Source organism: Cannabis sativa, chromosome X (genome assembly GCF_029168945.1).
Source record: "Cannabis sativa cultivar Pink pepper isolate KNU-18-1 chromosome X, ASM2916894v1, whole genome shotgun sequence".
NCBI lineage: Eukaryota > Viridiplantae > Streptophyta > Magnoliopsida > Rosales > Cannabaceae > Cannabis > Cannabis sativa.
Genome location: NC_083610.1, coordinates 3,162,231 through 3,186,810, shown reverse-complemented (window position 1 = coordinate 3,186,810; position 24,580 = coordinate 3,162,231). Strand labels below are relative to the sequence as shown.

The 24,580-nt window shown below is 34.0% G+C and overlaps 2 protein-coding genes and 1 non-coding gene across 6 annotated transcripts; 1 reads left to right on the top strand and 2 right to left on the bottom strand.

Moving 5' to 3' along the window:
* Window positions 1-8,516: 8,516 nt before the first annotated feature.
* LOC115707823 (pentatricopeptide repeat-containing protein At5g39350) lies at window positions 8,517-11,007 on the bottom strand. Its single transcript, XM_030635903.2, has one exon. The coding sequence runs from the start codon at window positions 10,707-10,709 to the stop codon at window positions 8,703-8,705; it is 2,007 nt and encodes a 668-aa protein (XP_030491763.2). The 5' UTR covers window positions 10,710-11,007; the 3' UTR covers window positions 8,517-8,702.
* Window positions 11,008-11,623: 616 nt separating this feature from the next.
* Window positions 11,624-11,696, top strand: TRNAK-UUU (transfer RNA lysine (anticodon UUU)). Its single transcript has one exon. It is a non-coding gene; the product is annotated as a tRNA-Lys (tRNA).
* A 1,606-nt stretch (window positions 11,697-13,302) lies between these two features.
* Window positions 13,303-16,880, bottom strand: LOC115707840 (probable L-ascorbate peroxidase 6, chloroplastic/mitochondrial). 4 transcript variants are annotated; one of them, XM_061106969.1, is made up of 12 exons: window positions 16,469-16,880; window positions 16,208-16,348; window positions 15,650-15,770; window positions 15,454-15,554; window positions 15,285-15,372; window positions 15,081-15,148; window positions 14,913-14,999; window positions 14,516-14,590; window positions 14,339-14,416; window positions 14,156-14,260; window positions 13,953-14,027; window positions 13,303-13,812 (listed from the first exon to the last, which is right to left on the bottom strand). In XM_061106969.1, the coding sequence occupies exons 1-12, from the start codon at window positions 16,673-16,675 to the stop codon at window positions 13,807-13,809; spliced, it is 1,152 nt and encodes a 383-aa protein (XP_060962952.1). In that variant the 5' UTR covers window positions 16,676-16,880; the 3' UTR covers window positions 13,303-13,806. The 4 variants fall into 4 exon arrangements, with proteins under 4 accessions (XP_060962952.1, XP_030491802.1, XP_030491794.1 ...); XM_030635942.2 differs by having other exon boundaries at window positions 16,208-16,351; window positions 16,469-16,841; XM_030635934.2 differs by having other exon boundaries at window positions 13,303-13,659; window positions 16,469-16,775.
* Window positions 16,881-24,580: the final 7,700 nt, after the last annotated feature.

The following is a 24,580-nucleotide window of genomic DNA, read 5'->3' as shown; positions in this document are numbered from 1 at the left end:
TACTATTGTGCAAAATAACTATACTAAACACTTAATTATTCAAGGTTATAATTGTAATTTTATCATCAAATTTTTAACTAAAAGGACATTTTGTTAATTTTTTTTATAAAAAAGGGACATTTATTAAGTTAATTGTTAGATTTAGGGCCATTTTGCATCTTGGCCCTTATTTTTATTTTATTTTAAAACTTAATATTTTTAATATCAGAAACTAAATGCTACTTGTTTCAAAAAAAAAAAAAACAGTTCTCATAACAATTTTCACATGATATTAGCACTTCAATTCGATAATCATGTTCCATATACTGCACTGATTCACTCAGCTATGGTAATTTAGTATAGCATCTCTCTTATTTTTTTTAAAAAAGTAGTTTTTAGTTTTTGATATTAAGAATATTAAATTTTAAAATAAAATAAATAAATGTAATGCATTTGTGTCCTCTATGTGTCTATATTTACGGAAGTGGTAGTAACGGTGTAAGAAAATTGTAATATTAGGTATTTTTGCCTCCAAAAATAAACATTAGGTATTTAAGTGTATAAAATCTAAAACATTATGTATTTATGCCGCAATTTACCCTGTATAAATATATAAATGTATTTTTAAAATATATAAATATATTTGGATGACCATTGAATGATAATTAGATCAATTTTGTTCGATTATCTAATGGATCGAATGTCCCATCCAACAACCAATCCAATATGGTTGGATTTTTAATATTTACATCTGATCCGATCCAACTATGATTGGATATCCGATTCTATTGGATCAGTTGGAATTAGATCGGTAGGTTGTAATTGGATCGGATGACTTTCTGCACACCTCTAGTTACAAGTAATATGCTCACGCAAGTGAGGTCAAACCTATAAAGACTGCAATTACGTACCAAACAAGTAAATTCCTAAAACTATATATAGTGGCAATGATTTTTGAAGAAACTTTATATTTTACTAAAAAGGAAAGCAATAAAATAATAAACAAATGGGAAATTATAGTAAATGGCCCCAAATCATAGGAGTATGTTAGTTTATGTCCTCTTTTCAAAAAAATATAGCAAATGGCCCTAAATCATAAGACTATATTAATAAATGTCCTTATTTTAATTTTTTTTTTTATTATTTTTTTTAGAATTAGAAGCAAATTATTTAAACATTATGGTATATCTATATTAGTTTTGTTAAAATCTTTTTTATTTTAAAGTTATGTCAATTTTTTTAATTTTTTATGAGTTGTTTTGGATTGTTGGTATATAGATTTTGTTGTACGGTATATTTCTATTTTGTTGTATGGTATATTATTATTCTTAGATGATATTTATTCTTTATTATGATATGTATAATAGTGGTATATAATTTTATTAGCATAATAAAAATATTTAATGTATGTATATAATTTTATTGCCATGCTACATATATTTAATTATTATTTTTATATTTTTTGATTGTATGATTATTTATTTTAAATAATATTTAATTAGTTTTTATTTTATTATATACAATGGTCATGGTATACATATTTTAATTGTGGTATATAATTTGGTTAGTATCGTATACATACATATATATGTATTAGTAATCTATATTTTTATTATTATTATTTTTTGTATATATGTTTTGGTGTATAGTATATGTATTTTTTGTTATACGGTATATAATTTTTTTAAATAATATTTAAGTTTTATTTTCTATTGTACTTTTGTTGACATGATATATAATTTTATTAGCATCCTATATATTTTTATTTTTGTTTGTTGTTATTATTATATATATTTTTATTGTAAGGTATATATTTTATGTTATATGGTATATAAGTTTTATTGTATAGTATATTATTTTATTTTAGATAATGCATGTTTAGTTTTTATATTATAATTTTATTAATATGATATATATAATTTTTTTTAATATTACATTATTTTGTTTTATTTTTTATTGTAAGTATATACGTTTTATTGTATGGTATATAATTTTTGTTGTCTATAATATATTATTTATATTTAATATGATATTTAGTTTCTATTTGATTGTATATAAATTTTTTGGTATGTATTCATATTTTAATGGTGATATATATAATTTTGTTAGCATGATATATATATTTTGAGTATTAATTTAGTATTGTTATAATTTCTTTGTGGTATATAATTTTATTACTACGGTATATTAATGTTCTGTACTACGATATATCTAATACTGCTGTATATATTTAAATGATCTAATATATTTATTTATTTTTGTTACAATATAATAATATGCAATACTAAAAAAATTATGTAACTTAATTTTGTTATTATATATATTTTTTTAAGAAAAATATGTGATAAATTTATTTTTATAATTTTTATTAGCTAATTTATTAGATTTGGTCATTTTCTTAATTGTTTTAAAAAGTTGACATTTACTAACTTAGTTACCAAATTTAGGGCCATTTTGCATCTCAACCCTAAACAAATACCAATGATCAAAGTTTAGAGGAAATTAACTTCAATTGTATCAATTTTTTATGGTCTAATACAATTTTAATTACTATTACAATTTCATGTGATAGCAGATTAACTAATTTAATCTATATTCTTGCTAGGATATATAAAATGTAAATTATATGTAAAAGTCTTACACATCTGTGGTAAATTACACAATAATTTGCATTAAATTTAGAAATCCTAATTGCTTCACAGACCATACAGGTACTTTCGTCCAATATCAAAATCTATGTCTATTTTACTATAGCTTAATCAACACTCACTTTTTCAGATTTTGTATTAAAATTATAAACAGATAATTTGTGATGAAGCAATTATAATAATTAAGCAAAAATAAAATAGATGCACATAAAAAATTAGAAAAGAACTAAAATTGCATTAAACCATAAAGAAATATCAAACAATCCATTAACAACCTAATTAAAAATTTAGCTACCCATTGTAATTGTGAACAATTGAATTAAACTAATTAGAAACATAAAATTAAAAGAAGAAGAAAATATATCGTCAATGAACAATGGTGGTAGTCTTCCAATCGCATTCTACCTCCAATTTTGTATCCTCCAAGTCTCAAAATTCAAAAGTTCCCCATATCTCTCAAAATTAGGGTTAAAAACCCTTTTTAGTGCTAAAAAACGTTAGCTAGTTGTGACATTGCTTAGTGAATGTCATGGCACGTGTCCTTGATAGAGCGCAAATCTAGATCTTTTGAAGTGTAGCGGGCCGCGAATTGCCCAGTGAATGTTGCGGCCCGGGTGGCCAAGTATGGGCAGGGAATTCTCTTCACACCAATGCCTCGACATTGACTTCCCAATGTCGAGGCCCGCCTAAATTCTTTGATTTTCATCCATTCTGTCCATTTTTTCCACTAGAGCGCCCTGACATTCAATTTCCATGCTACGGTGCTACTCCAGCATCGTCAAATCTTCAAATTTAAAGGCCTCTATTTCACCGAATGTTCTAAATTTTTCCATGAACTGTTCCTTCGGCACAATAGCGATAAAACTTAAACCGAATCTTCATTTTTTTCACTATTTTTTCTTCAACTTGTTCATTTTTCTCTTTATTACTAAACCTGAAAATATTAATAAACTAAATCGTAAAATAGGACAAAATGAAACTAAAACTAATTAAAAACACTCTGAAAACGAACCTATAAATAACAAAATCTAAAACCTAACAGACCTCAACACAGGCTCTTAGGGCCTGGTTGACAAGTTAAAAGATGCATTACTTGACTGGTGTTTTGTGAATTCTAAGGTTGATATCTCCCTTTTTGTCTACACTAATAACTCAAATATCATTTATCTTCTTGTTTATGTAAATAATATTTTAGTTACAGGGAACAACATAAGCCTCCTCAATAAGCTGATTAATGACTTAAATGGGAAGTTTTCTCTAAAATGACTTGGTTCTCTCCACTACTTTCTTGGGATAGAAGCCTACCGAAATTCTATAGGTCTTTTTCTATCCCAAACCAAGAATATCAAAGACTTGCTCAATCGTGTTCATATGGAGGGTGCAAAGGGTTGAGATACCTTAAGCAAACCATAACTTATGGGATTTGTGTAGAAAGTCAAAGAATATGGTATTGCAAGCTTTTACTGATGCAGATTGGGCTAGCTTCCCTGATTACAGGAAGTCAATGAGTCCTTATTGTGTTTTTCTTGGTCCATGCTTAGTGTAACGCCCTAATGCTAAGGAACGCTACAGTGCTTTTTCAATTATAGTGCAATCTTTGCTAATCAAAGAATTTTCTCGAAAAACGTGTCAAATTAAAACTTTTATACTAATTATTAAACTTTATAATATAATAAAATATTTACAAGTGTCGGGATCCCGTTTTCAAACTTTGTAAAATTAACATTCCAAAATATACATTTATTACAGGTCGCACAGCGACTACCAAAATACAATCCCCAGATGTCCCGAGACCGAACACTCCAGGTCGCGCTGCTTTGACATGTACAATCCCACCCGAGCTCAGGTTCACTCCTGTTCAGCCTTCGACTTTCCTTTACCTACACATGGAAGCAGAACTGTGAGTCGACAGACTCAGTAAGAAATGCATATAACATATCATATAATTTCCGACCTGTAAATAGGCGCCCATACACCTATTTACAGGGCTTAAAAGATGAGCTTGAACGTTCAATACTAGGGTACAACCACTATACCACATACACAACGTACCTCACTGTACGAGTGTTGGTAGGGTTTACTTCGTACCCTGAGTACCACTGAGTGATATACCTCACACCTTTAGCACTTTCCCGTACTCGTGTTGGTATCACTGTATTGTACTCACAAACAACACTCACTATACCAATGCACTCTGTATCACAACCATACAAGTGTTGGTAGTGCAAATAACAATCTAAGCATGCATATACACACACATATACATACATTCTATTAATCATATCACACATTATATTCAGTTCTTACCTGATTTCCGAATTCAAATGTGCTGGCCGACCTGAACGGAAATCTCGTGTTAGATGGATACCCTAATCACATTTTAAAACTGGGTAAGTTACATGATTAAAACCCTAATCCTGGGAAACCCAAAACCAAAACCCTAGGTTCTGTTATACTCTCAATGGGTTATTCTAACTCTGGAAATGGGGAAACACCCAACCGAGGCATCGCAAAGACGAAAATTGAGAAAATGAAAGGCCCGGGGAACCCTGCCAAAACCGGCTAGCCGGTTTCTGTGGCACTACAAACCGGCTAGCCGGATTGCACCAGGTTTCCCAAAGTCTTTCATTTGTTGCTCAATTCTCCTCCAAATGCAATGAAACCTTCCAGATTACGTAATAAGGGCATACACAATAAATTCCAACCAGTATTTCACAGAACAAACCAATAAAACTCAAGTTGCCATTAAAGCTCAAAGCTTTGAACTCAAAGCTCCAAATTGCATAAAACTTACAACAAACCTCAAAACCAGTTGCTAGGAACTAAAATCAACTCAAGAGAATCCTAAACCTACCTAAACCTAACAGCCACTGCATCACAAATTCACCATTCAAACTAACTCAAAACTTGAAAACTAAAGAAGGGTTCCATTAAAGCTTACCTTAGGTTGATTCCCCTTTGAATTCCTTGATAAAAACACCACAAAGCAACAGCAAAACCCCCTGGTTTGCTTTAGCCGAAAGAGAGAAAGAGGGAAAGAGCTTAACCTTTGATTTTTTGACTTTTCCTTACTTTTCCAAAAATGAGAAAATGAATTTCTCAACCTAAGCTTGGCTGAAAAATTAAAAAGGTCATGTGTCACACACCTAGGCAGCCACTCAATCCCCTATTTAAATTACTATTTTGCCCTTTAGGTTATGACTTAGGTATTTCTAAAGCTAGGGGTAAAATGGTCAAATTCCAGAACCCCGCTCAACCCCGATATTTCTTTTCTCCAAAATATTTCCCACTAAGAAATAAGGTTCTAAAATCACCCATGTGATCAATCTAGCCATCCATCGCATTTTCCGTTGTCACCGAGCAAAAATTACAAAAATAACATATTTTACATATAAGCTAATTAATACCCCTAGAGTTTAATAAAATCTTCGGAATTGAGAAATTATAACTCTAATATTTATTTCCAAATATTGGGGTCCACAATTAAATAAATTCATAAATAATAATAAAATAATAAAAATTAGTGCTAATTGCCTTTACTAATCCAAATTACTAAAGCGGCCATTACACTTAGTGTCCTCGAGCTCTAAGAAACAACATGTCATTGCTCGATCCAACACCGAGTCAGAGTATAGGGCTCTAGCTCATACAACTGCTGAGATATCCTTGATAGTTGCTCTTCTGCAAGAGATGCACATCAGATTACCAAGGTATCCAGTTATCTTGCGTGACAACCTTGGAGTAGCCTCTCTTGCTGCTAATCCAATTCATCATGCTCGAATAAAACACATTGAAATCAATGTGCATTTTGTCCGAGATATGGTCTTAAACAAACAAGTAGCAATTCATTATGTGCCAACTTATGATCAAATAGTTGATGCTCTTACTAAAGAACTCTCTGTTGACAGGTTCATAAGATTTCGAGGCAAACTGCAAGAGGTGAATTCTACCTTTCGCTTGAGGGGGAATATTGAGACTAATGAACAAGCCACAGAAAGTATATGTAACGTCCCCGCTTCAAGCCTCCATTGGACCTTTATACCCACGGAATAATGGCTCTTATACACGAGTACGCCACTTTGGCTGCTTCATGGACTGACGACTGGCCCTACAGACCAACACGAGTGTTTCCAGCGTGCTTTGTCCTCACTCGCACGCTTCCTTGGAAAACTTCTCAGGAGGTCACCCATCCTAAAATTGCCCCAAGCCAAGCACGCTTAACTGTGGAGTTCTTTTAGAGATGGGCTACCGAAAAATAAGATGCACCTTGTTGATATAAGTAGTACCAATCAATCCATTTAAGCCCTCTTTAACTGTGTAGTCCCATACTTACACAGCCTCAGAATCATCACACTTGACCTTCCCCAGGCGATGTGGGATTGCACAGCTTACCAGGTATTTCCCCTTACGGATCACGGGACTACTGACTGTCACAGTATAAAAGCTGAGAGATTAAGAGCTCGTTTCGCATGTCGTATTAAGTCGTATCGTATTGTATTGTATTATATTAAATTGGGTTGTATATCATATTTTTATAAATTACTATATTATATTTTAATTTATTTTAAAATATTATATATTTAGGTGTCCATAAAATTCAATACCACATATAGTTTAACATAAAAATATTGCATAAAATACAATTCAATATAATACTTTACAAACGAGTCATGTTAGTCCCTGAGTTAGCTAAGCTATGAGTTAGTCTCTAGTTTGTAAGAATCAGCTTAACTGTCTTTGTAACAGATTTTGATATGCTTCTCTGGTTATAAAAAGAACTCAAAGCTCACACTCTGTATCGATTGATCAGAGCATACATTTTTCATTTTCACATCAATCTCTCTCTCCACAAAACCAAGTAAAACAAAGAAAGTAATAAAACCCACATAGATCTAATACTAATATAATGTGAAAGAAAAACTCTATATATTTGAGATTTAAGGATAGATATCTAACAAAAACAAGACATATATTGGTATTCTTTTAATAATTTTTTAAAAAGTTATTAACTGTATTAAATTTAATTTTTAATTGAATAAAATATGTTTATATTTATTTTTTTCCTTTTTAAAGGAAAAGTTGTTTCTTGAATAAAAAAATGTATTGTATAATTTAGTAGAAAAAAAATATTGTTACATTAATTTTATAAAATTTAAATTTTGACAAAATTAGAGTATTTGTTGTTTTTTTATTAGAATAGATCCAATTTAGAAGAGGAAATGATATTACCACAACTGGACTACAATTCAGAAACACCTTTGCTAGAGTGCTTGCATTTGTTAATTCAATTATGCAAGTTGCCTTCATTCAGAGTCGGTTTTAGAGGTAGGCGAGATAGGCACGTGTTTAGGATTCTCGTCCTACCGAGGCCTCAAAAAAATAAGTACACTTGTTGAAACTTAATAAATAATAATACAAAATAAAATATTCAATTAATATAGTGGCAACTACACTTGTTGAAAGTCCTTTGTGGACTGTAAATTTGAATCTCAGCTACTACATTATTTTATTTTAATTTTATTCTCCATTAAAATGAAAAGAAAAAGACCATAAATTCTATATTACAATAGGACATTTTCCACTAAACTAAACTTTTTTATTACAATGAGACACCTACAAAATTTATGAAGACCCCCATAATTTTCCCTACAAAATTTTATATTAAGTGATTAAGGGCTCCATAATTTTGCTTCGCCTTAGGTCCCTATTTTCTCACGCACGGCCTCGCCTTTATTTTATATAATATTTATTAATTTTCAATTATGCACATTCTCTCTAAAATATGTTTTGTGGGGAGTTGAGAATCATTTTTTGGCTTGAGCCATCTTATTGAAAAGAGAAAAAGATGTATATGAAATTCATTTATTTTAGTTAGGAAAAATAAAATTCTGGTGCCAAATTTCTCTGTAATAGTGCAATACTATTGTTTTGGTTGCTGTAGTAAAATTCAAATACAAATGTGAAACTCAAGAGATAAATAAGAGATTTCAAAACTGTTTAATCATGTATATTCTTAATGAAAATACAAAAGAAATATATGCCTATAATTAACTAACTAAGTTACCAAAAATCAATTCACATATTTCTAAGTTCAATCAAACTATGAGCTGGTGATTTTCTTAAACCAATCTCACTCATAATTAGTCTCAAGTTTTCTGCATCCTTCCACCTACCTAATGCAGAATAAATTTTCGCCATTAGTACATAATTTCCTGTATTTTCGGGTTCAAGCTCAAACAACCACTTTGCAGCTATCTCTCCAATTTCAACATTCTCATGTATAACACAAGCACCAAGCAATGCACCCCATATAGCATGGTTAGGCATGAATGTCATACTTTTGATTAGATCATAAGCCTCTTCTAATCGACCCGAACGACCAAGAAGATCAACGATACATGTGTAATGATCGGTGTTCGGTTTCACTAGTTTAGTTTCAAACATGGATTTGAACAAGTGCAGCCCTTCATCAACCAACCCGGCATGACTACAAGCATGCAAAACAGAAGTGAAAGTGACTTCATTTGGTCTCACACCAGATTGAACCATCTGATTGAAAAATGAGACAGCAATTTCACCTTGGCCGTGCATTCCACACCCTGCAATTATAGCGCTCCATGCGATTATGTCCTTCTCCTTCGCGGGGATTTCGCTAAACATCTTGTGAGAAGATTCTAAACTCCCTGCTTTTGAATACACATCAATCAAACTAGTGGCAATTTCAATGCTTGAAAGAAAACCAGCTCGAATAAGGTAAGAATGTATATTCATTGCTTGACGAAAATCTGCTAGAATCGAGTATGCTGGAAGAAGACCATTCAGTGTTGCCTCATGTGTTTGTACACCTTCCATTCTCATCTGTTTGAAAAGCTCAATTGCTTCTCTAGCTAGCCCATTGTAACTAAATCCAGAGATAATGGCACTCCATGGAACCATTTTCTTTCTTGAAGTCTTTGCAAAAACCTGAAAGCTGTGATTTACATACTTACATTTTGCATACATGTCAATCAAGGCAGTCTCTACAATTACATCAGACTCAAGTTTTTGCCTCAATGCCCAACCGTGCAAAGACCGGCCATGTCTCGAAAAAGACAGAGTAGCACAAGCTGAAAGAAGAGAAGCTATAGTCACAGCATTGGGTTTTACTCCTTCATTGTGCATCAGTACAAAAAGTTCCAACCCACTTCTTAAATCACCATTCAAAATGTAGCCATTGATCATACTTGTCCATGTCACAACATCCCTCTTACTAATCTTATCAAAAACTAATCTTGCTTCACTCATTTCACCACATTTTGCATACATATCCACTAAAGCATTGGATGTTGTTATATTCTTCTTCTCCAATCCCTTCTCTTCCACAAAGGCATGAACTTTTCTTCCCAAAACCAAATTTTTAGTGCAACTACAAGCTGGCAACACTGAAACAACAGTGGCACAATCAGGCTCAACACCCTCATTCAACATCCATTCAAAGATAACCAATGCTTCCTCAGCAAATCCATTACGAAAATTCCCACTAATCATGGTATTCCAAGACACCACCGTTCGTTCCTTCATCGCCATGAAAGTCCTTCGAGCTGTTTCTGTATCCCCACAATTCATGTACATTGCTAAAAGGGTGTTTTGGACATAAGAATCTGACTCATAACCAGCAACCAATGCCCGTCCATGAACAACGAAACCAACCTCGAGCAACGACAACTCGCCACATACTTTAGCAACAAAAGGGTAAGTAAAGTTATCAGGAACACACTCTCCAACAGTAATCATCTCACCAAACACTTTAAGAGCATCATAGTACATACCCTTTTGAGTATACATTCTTATGACAACGTTAAACAACAAAGAGCTTCGGTCAGACAATTCATCGAACAGTTTGCGGGCATAAACAACATGACCACACAAAGCATAAGACTTAGCAAAATTTGATGTGAAAGAAGAGGACAACAAACCCAATGTAATGGTCTGGGCATGGAGTAATTTAGTTCTTGGGAGGGATTTAGAAGCAATGATAATTTTGAGTTGTTTTGTGAGGAAGTGCCTTGTTTTGGGTACTAAAGCCACAAAGTCAGCACTCATTAGTATGAAGTTTGTTCTAAGAAAAATGATAATGATTGTGGTGTGGTGTGGTGTGGTGTGTGGGAGTTGGAAGCTAAACAAACGACATGTTTATGTAAACGACAATGAATTGAAAAGGCAAGAAAGAAGAACCATCAATTTGTTGTGTCGTTTTTGGCACTTGATTATAGATGTTAGGAATCTATATGTTAGAACTTAGAACCATTCTCATTTCAAAAAAGAAAAGACTGAACAACACAATAATGAACGGATACTAATTAATTATTAACCCATGAATTTAACTTTTATTTTATTAAGCTTTGCTTTTATTATAATAATGGTGTCCTCCAAGATAATAAGGTAATGCTTTTTGATTAGTTAAAAATTACAATATATAATTGAAGGAGAATTGTTATTTGGCACCAACGGTGTCTAATATCACTACTTGCTTACGATTAGTTAGCGATATTCTATAAAAATTAGAGTAATTTGTAGTGTAAATACTTAAGTTTAATTCTCGAGTGCGAATAAGTACTTAAGCTTAATTTTTGATGATAATAATACATAAATTATATTTATAGTAATTTATAGGTATATGGTCATTAAGTGTTAAGTTATTATCCATGTCACTTTTTTATTAGTATATTTAAATTAATTTTAAATAAAAAATAAAAATTTAATAATTTAGATCAATTTAATTACACCAATAACAATATAATACTTTAAAAAAATACTAAATATCAATATTGTCTTTTAGCATTTCTAATTGAACTGTTATAACTTATAACACCTTTGAATTATTTCTTTCTTCATGTCTAAACAATATTTATTTTACAAAATTAAATAGTTGCCAATAATTTTCTTTAGTTTCCTAGTTCCCATATCTATATAATTACAAGTTTTATAATAAAGTTACCAAGTTCCTACAGCAACAAGCCGTCTTAGCTCAGCCGGTAGAGCGCGTGGCTTTTAACCACGTGGTCGTGGGTTCGATTCCCACAGACGGCGTCATTTATTTGTTTAGTCCACTCCAACTTTTTCCTTTCGTGGCTTTTGTCTTCAGCCTTCAATCTCTAACCCACTTATTAGTTTTTTTGCAGTGACTATTTGTAAATGAAGAAATAATCCCTTACCTCAACAGTATCCTCTGTGAATGTTATAAACCCTTTTAGAAGCTATGAATCCATTCAATACATTAATGTTTATTTTCACTGAGAAAACATGTTTCTCTCCATTCAATACATAAATGGTTATTTGCTCAAAACAAATCCTTCAATCCTTCTCTTTTTTCAATGGAGATGGGGGAAGGGGATGAGGAATGGCGTGCTCCATTAAATGATAATTACAAGATTAATGTAGATACAGCAATATTTGAGGGTGCTAGCAAATTTAGTTATGGCTGAATTTTTCAAGATGCAAGGGGTCATGTGTTACAAGGTCGGTCGGATTCTAGAGTTGGTTGTGTTGATACGAATCTTCCTGAGACCATTAGAGTGAAGGAAGTCCTAAGTTGGCTAAAGATACTAAATGTTCCGAATGTAACTGTTGAAACAAATAATCTCATCACTATTCAAGTCATTCGAAGCTTGATCAATATGATCTCTCCTTCTGACAGTTGTATTAATGATTGCAAATTCCTGTTGTTTGATTTGGAAAATGTTAATTTACGTTTTATTAAACAATTCGCTAATCGTGTTGCTCACGGCTTAGCTAGAGCTTCATGGTTACATGCTGATTGTAGCTACTCGATAACTTCTATCCCGAGTAGCATTCTTGATGTAGTTGGTCAAAGAGATGATTTAATAAATTTACATCTTTTATTCAAAAAAAAAAAATAGTAGTTAATCTCTTCCCTAATAAATAATTGACTCAAATTTACTCAGCCTACTTTCTTGGTCCACTAAAAAAGAGGCAGAGCTTTGTGTCAATTTCTTGTTCAGCAATTACTATGGATAAGTTTCAATGGCAATGAGGAATGGCGTGCTCCATTAAATGATAATTACAAGATTAATGTAGATACAGCAATATTTGAGGGTGCTAGCAAATTTAGTTATGGCTGAATTTTTCAAGATGCAAGGGGTCATGTGTTACAAGGTCGGTCGGATTCTAGAGTTGGTTGTGTTGATACGAATCTTCCTGAGACCATTAGAGTGAAGGAAGTCCTAAGTTGGCTAAAGATACTAAATGTTCCGAATGTAACTGTTGAAACAAATAATCTCATCACTATTCAAGTCATTCGAAGCTTGATCAATATGATCTCTCCTTCTGAGAGTTGTATTAATGATTGCAAATTCCTGTTGTTTGATTTGGAAAATGTTAATTTACGTTTTATTAAACAATTCGCTAATCGTGTTGCTCACGGCTTAACTAGAGCTTCATGGTTACATGCTGATTGTAGCTACTCGATAACTTCTATCCCGAGTAGCATTCTTGATGTAGTTGGTCAAAGAGATGATTTAATAAATTTACATCTTTTATTCAAAAAAAAAAAATAGTAGTTAATCTCTTCCCTAATAAATAATTGACTCAAATTTACTCAGCCTACTTTCTTGGTCCACTAAAAAAGAGGCAGAGCTTTGTGTCAATTTCTTGTTCAGCAATTACTATGGATAAGTTTCAATGGCAATGTTAAGATTTACATTCATCTTGTTTCTCGAGGGATTAAACCCTTCAAAACGTTACCTTGGAAAGCACGTTATGAATTTGAAACATAAAGAACAGAAGGAACCATTTCCAATTCGGAATGCCTCCGATGAATTAGAATACAAAACCAGCAATGTAATATAATTTTTATATATAAAAAAAAAAGTCCCAAGATCTAATTTCCAACTAGTGATGTCAAAAATGCCAAAACAGCAATCACTATCATGATATTCAGAAAATAATTGGACTGTAGAGGCTTATCTGGGCTTCCACCGACCGCTTCGTACTCTGCACGAATCTTCTCCTTCATAGAACTTGACAGCTCTCTCTGCAATTCAAATAGGTAACAACACTATTGAATTTCTTTTTTATTCCTGTTCTTCATTTTAAGACTTCCAATTTATAGTTTGAAAAAAGCTTCATCTTGTATTTTATTTAAAACACACGGCATAAGAAAACTATGACACTTTGTTATTTAGTCCTGCAATAAACCATAAACGATGAACAATTTAAATATATATGCTTTCTGTTGTGAAAATCTATCGTGCTATAATTTGAAATAAGAACTCGATAAAATTTGACAAAATGAACAATGAAATGCAAGTTTTTTATTGCTACGACCTTGCCAGTCGAGTATTTGGCTGCTACAAACTTCTCTCCAACAGGTTTTGAAGAACCGTCATCGAGCACAATACCCTGATCAGAAAACATACTAAAAGATTTAAGAGTTACATACATTTAATAGTTAAAGCAACTGTTGGCTTATGTAGGCTGGGTAAACATTAAAAAAAAGGCAAAAAAAGTCGCATTTAAGGCCAACAAACCTCTGGAGGATCAAATTTTGCCCCGAGGTTGCTGAGTTTAGCATGGGCTTCAGCATAATCCTTGAAGAATGCTTCCTGATCTTCGGCATATTTTTCAGCATACACCTGCAAAATATGTAATAATTTGTTAGTACAAGAGAAGGAGAGATAATGCTATGCTATGCATGAGTTGCTTGGCTTTACTCTGAAAGACGGATCATCAAAAAGAACAGCATCAGTTGGCAACACCAGTAGATCTTCGTCCTTCCTCTCTTTAATATCCTGTACGGAACAATAAAGCAATCAATTAGAGAAACTCTGAAGTCCGAATCCCCAAAATAGATATTTTCCAATTTAACAAATATCAAATAATTCTCAAACCTTAAAGTATGAATTGTCAAACTTCAACCATTTCGCAGTCCAGGACTGTCCTCCAGGTGCTCCTGGCCCATCTTTCTGCAAAACAAACATATTCTAGTAAGCTATCATTGTTGGTTGCTACTGTTTTCATTATTACATAATAGTAGATAGTACATTGCAGTATCGGCTAGATAATCACCAAATTGTTCAGTTGCCCTCACGAAAAAAACCTAATTCACATGTGTCAAATTTTTATTACTTCTCCCACAATAAATTACTACTATCAATTCTTACTATAAGATCCACCCCTAATTCTCCTCTTAGTATACAAAGCAGTTTTGAAAAAGAAAAAGCATATCGACGTAGGCTCGTAACAGAACAGTTTTCAACATTAACAAACAGAAGGATTTTTCCATACCGTATACTTTGTCTCTGGCTTGCCCCAACCACTACGCTCTGGTCTGGACCTTCCCAGTGTATGAGCACCAGATAGTGCAACAATTTCCTGTAGATTAATTTAAAAATTACATAACATGAACACTGAAATGATGTCCAGAAACCTAATATAGAGCCACTGAAAACTCACTTTGTCATTTAAACCCATTCTGTAGAAAACCTGTCGAAGATGATCAGCAGGTGAAGGAGGACCAGCATCTGAAAATCAAATAAAGTAATCTTTTTAAAAAAAAAAAAAAGAAAAGAAAAAAGGAAAAAATTCAATAATGATTAAGGCAATGAGACTAGCACAAACAGCGTGGGTTGTCAAGAAATTATATACAAGTTAACTTACCAGGAAGTCGCCCTTCTTCTGGGCACTGTTCAGGTGCTGACACATCTACTCTTCCATACTTCATAGGGATTTTTGGGCCACCTGCGTCCTGAAGTTTCAGGGAAAAAAACTTGGTAAGAAGAATATCTAATCAACATAGATATCAATAGTCAAATGAGTTAAGGACAACCTCCACTGCGGTAGCACTGGCCAACTGGAACAAGTCTGCATATGTCACACCAGAGTATTTCTCTTTGATTGGCTGAAGAAGTTTCAATGCATTCACAAGACCTGAAAAAGAGCAGTACTTGTAAGTTGTAACTTGTAAGACACAATGATTTAGCAACGATATTAACAATCAAGAAAAGTGTCAAGAGTGTCCTTACCTGCATTGGCTGCATGTTTAAGCTCAATCTCAAATCTCAAACTTCCATTAGTTCCACCTCTTTGCGGCCATTCCTCAATGTTCTTGTTATAAGTACCAGCATCATGCCATCCCAGGCGAACCTATTACATAACCACAGATTACCACTTTATTGGTCACTTTGCCAATCAAGAAGCTTTAAAAAATATTTGAACAACTGAAATCTGACTAGACCAATTCTATTAAATGATTCTAATCTTCGTATTTAGATCATAACCACAGGTTAATACTTTATTATTAGTCGAGAAATTTTTAAAAAGAACTTGAACAACTGAAATTTAACTAGACTAATTGTGCTACTGCTCCTAATCTGCGTATTTAAGTCACCAATCAAGTAAAATTCTGCTGATATTATCTTCAAATTTCTAATTCTTCGCCATTGTTAACAAGAACGTAACACTAAGTATAATCACTAAAGTTTCTTCTCAATAGTTCTAATAAAAATGCAGTAACAGTGGAAAAAGAGAAATCAACCGAGCTCAAACTATGACAAAATCAAATCAAAGAACAATAAAAATACCAAAATAGGATGGCAGAAGTTCGTCTTAAGAAGCTCCTTGATATCTTCTCTAGCATTCTTCAGCTGGTCCGGATCAGAAGCAAAGCATTTCGGAGCAGAAGCCGCACTGAAACCCCTGGCCGATAAGAAAACCGACGTCCTCTTCTAAAAAAAATCAAAGAATCAAACCAATTCACACACACAGCCATCTATCTATCTATCCACACACACAAATATATATATATATATAAAAATATAAATGTAAGTATTATGTTATCTTACCTGGTTGAGGAAGAGACGAGAAACGAAAGGAGAAGATCGGAGGCATTTGAGCGATGAGGAATAGCGAGAGGAAGGAAGAGAGAGCGTAGCGGCGGTGGCTCTGGCGGCGGAAGGAAGAAGACGAGAACCAAAAGCTGCGGAAGTAGCCATGGGAGAGAGAGAGTGAGTAGTTGTTTTGGAAAGGTGTGATGGAAGTGTTGTCGCCATTATAGTCTCTCTCTTTCTCTCTCTATTTACCGCCTCTCCTTTTTTTTTGGGTTTGGATTGAGAAAATGAAAAATGAAAAGCCTGTAATAACAAAGGCCGGTCTTATTAAGTAGTGGCGGCCCACTATTTATAGGAGCCCCATTGCCGCGCTGTTCTTCACCCAAACATCTCTCTTCGCTAATCTTAATCTTATTTTAATGATCTTTACTCAAAACTAGGGGTGTTCGCGGTGCGGGTGGTGCGGTTTTTAACCATTTTTTCAAACTAACCCGCACATGCGGTTTTTCCAATTTTCCAAACCGCACCCGCACCGCGATACTAAAAAACCGCAAAAACCGCACCGCAAAAAATGATGCGGTGCGGTGCGGTTTCTGCGGTTTATGCGGTTTGAACTATCACATTTTTTTTTGAAGTCATCACAAAATAATTAAACTATCATTAATATAATTATTCCAAAACACTTAAGAAAATACAACAAACTTGAGACTAATAAAAGTTATAACAACAACAATAAGTTAATAATCTTTTTAAAGTTTCAACAACACACCTAAATCAAAATAATAAACTTGAAACTAATTAAATTCTAACAACAATATAAATGTACAAACACAAACTTCTAACTCCAAATTTCAATACACATGTATGGGCTTGGGTTTGTTGCTAAGAAGAGAGGGTTTGTGAAGAGTTATGGATTTTGTCCTAAGATTTATGGGCTTGGGTTGGGCTCATATGTATGGGCTTAATTAAATAAATATAAAAATTAAAATTTTAAAACATGCGGTACGGTGCGGTTTGAATCGCGGTTTAATAATTCCAAACCGCAAACCGCACCGCACCGCGCGGTTTGGGAAAAATTCAAACTGCAACCGCACCGCGAAGAATTTCAAACCGCATTTTTTTTGCGGTGTGGTGCGGTGCGGGCGATTTGAGCGGTTTGAGCGGTTTGATGTACACCCCTACTCAAAACCCCTAATTATTATACATATCACCTATATCACCTTAGGTGCCGTTTGGCAGCATATGTTTTTTAATTTTTTAATCACAAAATGAAAGTAAAATTTTTGCTTTTAAAAAATTTATTTTTGAAAAAAAAAAATGCGTTTTGTAACCATTTTTATTTTTTAATTTTAAAAACAGAAAACAAAAGTGTGTTCTATAAAGTTCATTTTTATTTTTATTTTTTGATTTTATTTAAGTCGGGTCTAGGTCCGGAGTTGGATTCGGGTTCAAGTCAGAACCCGAGTTCAGCGCCAAGGCAGTGGGGAGGGGATTTGGGTCCGGGTCTGTCGTAATCCAAAAGATTGATCAAGAAAAAAAAAACTGTTTAAAAAAATATTGAAACTGATTTTTTTTTGTTTTTAAAATTTTGATTTCTAATTATAAAATTGAAAAGTAAAAACAGTTTTATAGAACATGTTTTTGAAAAATATTTTTACTTTTCCACTTTTAAAAACAGAAAAACTAATTAAAAAAGTATTACCAAACACCACCTTAGTAACGGTAAAAATATTTTATTTTACGATTTTATTGTAGTTATACTCTTTTTTTAGTTATTAAGTGTCAACTCACAAATATGTGACGATATTATTGAACTACGCATTAAATAAACTAAAGAAATATGTCGTCATGTATTTCTGAGTTGGTATTTAATGGGCTTAATTGGTACTTAACAACTAAAATAAAATAGTTCAACAAAATGATAAAATAATTTATTATTTATTATTATTAATTTGTTTTTAGTTTTTGAAAGAAAACTAAAAAATTCATTAAATGGCACAAAATCTAAAATTACAAAAAGAGCTCAAAAAATTAACAAACTAAATCTATAAGAAAACTTGACCACCAAATACAGGATTCATCTAAAACAAGAACTCGCTTTGCTAAAGAATAAGCAATAATATTCTTAAACTTTACAATGAGCCATATTATTATTTTATTTTCTTTTTTTTTATAATTTGGAAAATTTTATTTTTCAAAAAGTATTTTATATTTTAAATTAGAAGGTGTGTTAAGATGGTAATTATGTATCAATTTTTTTTGACAAAATAATTAGTTTTTATATATTGAAAATAAAATTAGTTAATAATTAATATTTAAAGTGTAAAGTTTTACTTACAATTGAGAGTATACATTCAATGTTGTATAGTTTTTTATTTGGGTCAAAAGTTCGAATTTGGCACAATCCTTTATTGGGAAGGATTATATTTGATCTTTTGGGAGACTAACTTGTTGTGGTGGTGTCATTTGTAATCGGCATAAATTTACCCTCCCCGCGAGAAAGACTTGTCTATAGAGAACTCGCTGTATTGAAGGTGGCTCGCAATATTATAGTACTCGCAGTACCGAAATAAAGGATCTCGCAATATTAACTTAAAGAGACCTCGCTATAGTAAGAAAGGCACACCTCGCATATTTGGTGAACTCGCAGTACTAATAGGAAAAGGTGCAAATACATACACCAATTAACGGAAGTCAACAGTCAAACATTCAAGGAGCATTCTTGACAAACGTTACATATATTTATAACCGTTGTAATTAATTTGATTAATAAGCATATTATTATTATTATTTTGTAACGGTCTCATTATGGCCATTATTTGTAACCGATGCCTACTACCTATAAGTAGGGGTTTCCCCCTCCATTCAAAGGGGGGCTGATCTGAATAATGAAACAGAGCTAGAGTACTCTTTTTCAACAGTGGATTAGGCAGGCCAAGCCCGAAGCTCCTGCTGAACCACTATACTTTTCTGTGTCTATTTTATACTATTTACAATACTCACACTATATTCTTTGAGTACTCACCATTCTAAGTGAGTACTCGCATATCTATTTTTTGGTATCCAAGCAACCCTTGAATACTCGCACAAAATTGGTGTTGTCAAAATTCCTGTGACAACATTTGGCGCCGTCTGTGGGAAACGATATTTTATAATATTTCTATGATTTTTGGAGGAAAATCATGACGCGATGAACCAAGTATACACAGAATCAACCTCTGTTTAATCAGAAAAAATGTGAGCAATCTCAGCTCCGACACTCAGAGATCAACATAAATCAAAATCAAGAGATCATCAACAACACTGTTCAAAGCAACATAAAAGATCCCAGAAGAAAGAAAATTCACATCAGCAAAGTCAAATGAACATCTCCGTTTGAGATTATCCACAAATCCACGCGTAGAAATAAACAAACCTGAGAAAAACTCCATGTCAGCAAACAGAGAGAATTAAAGATTATATAATATATTTTGCAAGGAAGGAATGACTCTTACCGCTATCTCGGACTTTGAAGCCGCCCAGACCTCGAGGAAACTCAGATTCTGGAACCGCTCAAGTCCAAGAGCCTGCCGAGCGTTATCCCTCCGTTCTTGGAGCTGCCTAAACTCTCATTGTTCTTGGATATTGGAACCGCTCAGGCATCAAAGCACCTCGACATTTCAATTTCCTTCAAAGAGATCGTAAATATCGAAGAACAAAACCTTATTCTCACAATAAGAGTTCTCAGATGACAACATAAAGGCTATAAATTCTTACCGAGGAAGAGCCCCCAATACCAAAGATTACAGATTGTTTCAGGAATCATAGCACCAAGAAATCGCATAGGCCAATCCGCGGAGACGGCGATTAGCGGCATGACTGCACAACGAGAAATCGAATGGCAGTAAGAAAAAAGTAGTGATGAGGATGCTCAACAAAGAAAGAACAAACTGATCTCACTCACCCTGTCGTCGTTCTCGTTGCCGGAAGAGAGTCTAATCGGTAAACTCCAAACGACATCTTTATGTTTTGAATCAGAAACGTCTGTATAAAGTACACCATAAATGGAAAATTAAACGGGTGAAACGATTCAATTATGGAAATGAATGGAAGCAGTGATAAATTCGTAACTGGGAAGTACCCAAAAACGCCACCTCCTTTCATTATGTGTCAACGCTAATGCATATACTAAAGAGATGGTAAAGCATGAAGCCCTACAAGAGAGAAAGTTACTTTGGGCTTTGATGGTATCTCAAAACGGCAAGCCCATGAGTCCCAAGTAATAAATAGCACCGACTGCTATTACTAACGGAAGTACACATATGGCCTAACATATGGACCGTACAGTGGGTACAGCCCAAGAAATAGAGTGGAGATTACTCTTGTCCCCAAATTTGAGCTTATGATGGGCCTACAAGCCTGATGAAGATTGATATTCAAGAATATTTCAAACGCTCAAAGCCCAATGTAGGCCAAGCAACTTAAATTCCTTATTATACAGGTGTTATTCTCTCAGTTTATTTATTTAGTCCTCTCTAATATATATTTTTAATTTCTAATTTATTAAAGTGAATATAATTTATGTGGGCATGCATTTAACGCTACCACACATCAAAGTCAAGTTTTATTATAATTGCGAAACTGGTGAGCCCAATGTATGCTCGTTCTCGCATAATTGCTTAACAAAATTATTATTGCACTTATTTATAATTGCAAATAGGCGAGCCTAATATAGTGCTCATTTTTGCATTATTGTTTAGCAAACTTGCTATTGTATTTCTATTTGTAAATTGGCGAGCCGTACAAGTGCTCATATTTTGCAAAATTATTTGATAAGTTCGCAATTATGCATATATGCTCTTAAAGAGGCAAACTCAAACACTTATTTTTTGCATACTAAAATACCAAGTATATGGCAAGCTCGTGATAGTGCCCAAATATTTTTACCCATTAGCACATCGCAAATATGGCCAATGCCTCGCTTAGGCACCATTCCAATTCAATCGGGCGCACAAACCCGAAAGGTTTGTTGGCTAACATCTCAGAAAAATGAAAGAATCGAACCTTACTGAAAAGGTTCGGGCGATGAATTAATTACCAAAGGCAAAAGGACTTTTTTGTCTCATTTTAGGGCCCGATGGCCCACTTGGTAAATACCGCCCTCTTATATATCGAATATATAAAAGTAAAGAGGCACTATACATTAGAGGAACGAGAAGGAATCAATCAATGCTCGGACGCTATATGTGCGAATAGCCCAACACCTACAAATTACCAGGTGCACTTTTTCCTTTATATTAATCAAGTCCAATACTTTAGTCAAAATAATCATTTTATATTTGATACATTATTATTCGTTCACTTCTAAAAGAAATAGAAATATATCTGAATGCATGGTGAATCTATGATTTTACATGTGTTCATTTTTATTTGCAAAAATGGAGTGAAACATGATAATTATTTCTTGCATAATTATTTATAAGCGCATTGCAATACTTATTTTTCATAATCGCAAATTGGCGAGCCCAATGTGTGCTCATTTTTGCATGATACTTAGAGCCAACTATAATGCTCATTTTTGCATACGCTCACAAATAATTGGCAAGTTGAAAATAGTGTTCATTTTTGCCCACGATTATGCTTATCTAATCGCAAATTGGCGAGCATTGTCTGTGCTCATTTTTGCATGGCTATTTAGGAGCCAAGTATGCTCTTCATACATTTATTCGTTCATTGGCGAGCCCAATGTGTGCTCATTTTTTGCATAATTATTTGGGCCAACTATGCTCATTCTTAAGTAATCGCAAATTGGCGAGCTATGTGCGCTCATTTTCGCTTTTAGTGAGTCTATTGCAATAATTATTTTAATAATCATAAATAGGCGAGTCCAAAGACTCATTTTTGCATGATAAAATAACAAGTTTATTGCAAACCCCTGATGGTGCTCGGTACTTTTAATACTAGCACATCGTATATATGGCCAAATCTATGCCTTATTTGGACGATTCATGAAAAAATTGCCTCTCCGTCCTAACGGACAGTACAGACTCCAAAGAGTTCTGCTGACAGGGCATCTTGAAAATATAAATGATGATCGATAGTCATTATGAAAACCTCGATAAGGTAAAACTAAAGATCACCTGCAATGTGACAGATCAAATGTCCCTCAAGAAAAGTTCAACGATTAGACAGCAACATGTCATCGCAAGAACTAGGGGCATGATAAGGGAGCAATTCCCACAGTATTTCCTTGCATGATCGAAACTTGCGAGAAGGTGCGACCGAGATAGGGTCTAGTCGCACACTATGCATCGCATAGTAAAAAGAATAAAAGCGGGACGTAGAGAGAAGTTAGCACAGTCGAGACATATATCGAGTATATGTGATGACCCGGTGTTTCTCCCTCAAGCCTATGTAAAGACTGCATCTTCACCAGCATTTGGTCCGGATGACCAATGTGCACGACAACTCGACCAGAACCCGCGAGTTCTATGTTGTCAGCACATGAATGCCCGATATGCGACCCGTTTAGTCGCAGGCATTCCATGAAATAAGAACCCCGAGAGGTTCATACACGAATGCCCGATATGCGACCTGTTTAGTCGCAAACATTCCATGAAATAAGAACCCCGAGAGGTTCATACACGAATGCCCGATATGCGACCCGTTTAGTCGCAGGCATTCCATGAAATAAGAACCCCGAGAGGTTCATACACGAATGCCCGATATGCGACCCGTTTAGTCGCAGGCATTCCATGAAATAAGAACCCCGAGAGGTTCATACACGAATGCCCGATACGCGACCCGTTTGGTCGTAGCCATTCCATGAATTAAGAACCCCGATTGGTTCGCACAACAAAACAAACCCCGAGAGGTTTGTGCATTTATTTGAACCCCGTAAGGTTCATACATCAGTGCAAACTCCGAGAAGTTCATGCATCAATTAGAACCTCACAAGGTTCATAAGAACCCCGATAGGTTCATGCACCGATGAAAACCCTGCAAGGTCCATGCATCAATATGAACCACGAGCGGTTCACACATCCAAAAGAATCCCGCGAGATTCACATTTTTATTGTGCGATGGTCTTATAAGAAACATGCGACTTTAGAAAATCAATCGAAAATGTGACGCACAACATGAATAAGGCATCATGATCATCGACAAACGCGGGCTCGGACTATTTTAAGTTCTCCAGCACAGAGCAAGCTATACTGAAGAACTAGGGGCATGTGTTATCGGCATAAATTTACCCTCCCCGCGAGAAAGGCTTGTCTATAGAGAACTCGCTGTATTGAAGGTGGCTCGCAATATTATAGTACTCGCAGTACCGAAAGAAAAGATCTCGCAATATTAACTTAAAGAGACCTCGCTATAGTAAGAAAGGCACACCTCGCATATTTGGTGAACTCGCAGTACTAATAGGAAAAGGTGCAAATACATACACCAATTAACGGAAGTCAACAGTCAAACATTCAAGGAGCATTCATGACAAACGTTACATATATTTATAACCGTTGTAATTAATTTGATTAATAAGCATATTATTGTTATTATTTTGTAACGGTCTCATTATGACCATTATTTGTAACCGATGCCTACTACCTATAAGTAGGGGCTTCCCCCTCCATTCAAAGGGGAGCTGATCTGAATAAAGAAACAGAGCTAGAGTACTCTTTTCAACAGTGGATTAGGCAGGCCAAGCCCGAAGCTCTTGCTGAACCACTATACTTTTCTGTGTCTATTTTATACTATTTACAATACTCACACTATATTCTTTGAGTACTCGCCATTCTAAGTGAATACTTGCATATCTATTTTTTGGTATCCAAGCAACCCTTGAATACTCGCACAAAATTGGTGTTGTCAAAATTCCTGTGACAATATTATTTTTTATGGGATGGGAACCCTCGAGGTACATACTAATAATTCAATCAAAGCAAAATAAGGTATAAAGCTTGTATAATTAGCACTAGCACGTGATTCTCAAAATTATCAAAGCTATCAAGTAGAAGGAAAAGGTACATGCATCATCCTTTTTAGTTAGGAAAAAAAGGAGCACTAGTTATTATTTTTATAAATTATAACCAATATGAAAGGAATCGAGTTAGGTAAGTGAGTATTGGATTTTTGTGGGGAGGGATGTTT

Bases quoted from the DNA above. Each gene is read 5' to 3' on its own strand.
- LOC115707823 (XM_030635903.2), bottom strand. From the start codon at position 10,709: ATGAGTGCTGACTTTGTGGCTTTAGTACCCAAAACAAGGCACTTCCTC.
- LOC115707840 (XM_030635926.2), bottom strand. From the start codon at position 16,675: ATGGCGACAACACTTCCATCACACCTTTCCAAAACAACTACTCACTCT. The intron at 15,373-15,453 runs GTTGTCCTTAAC...CTGAAACTTCAG, and splicing joins CCAGTGCTACCGCAGTGGAG to GACGCAGGTGGCCCAAAAAT. The intron at 14,028-14,155 runs GTTTGTTGGCCT...TTTTCTGATCAG, and splicing joins CAAAATTTGATCCTCCAGAG to GGTATTGTGCTCGATGACGG.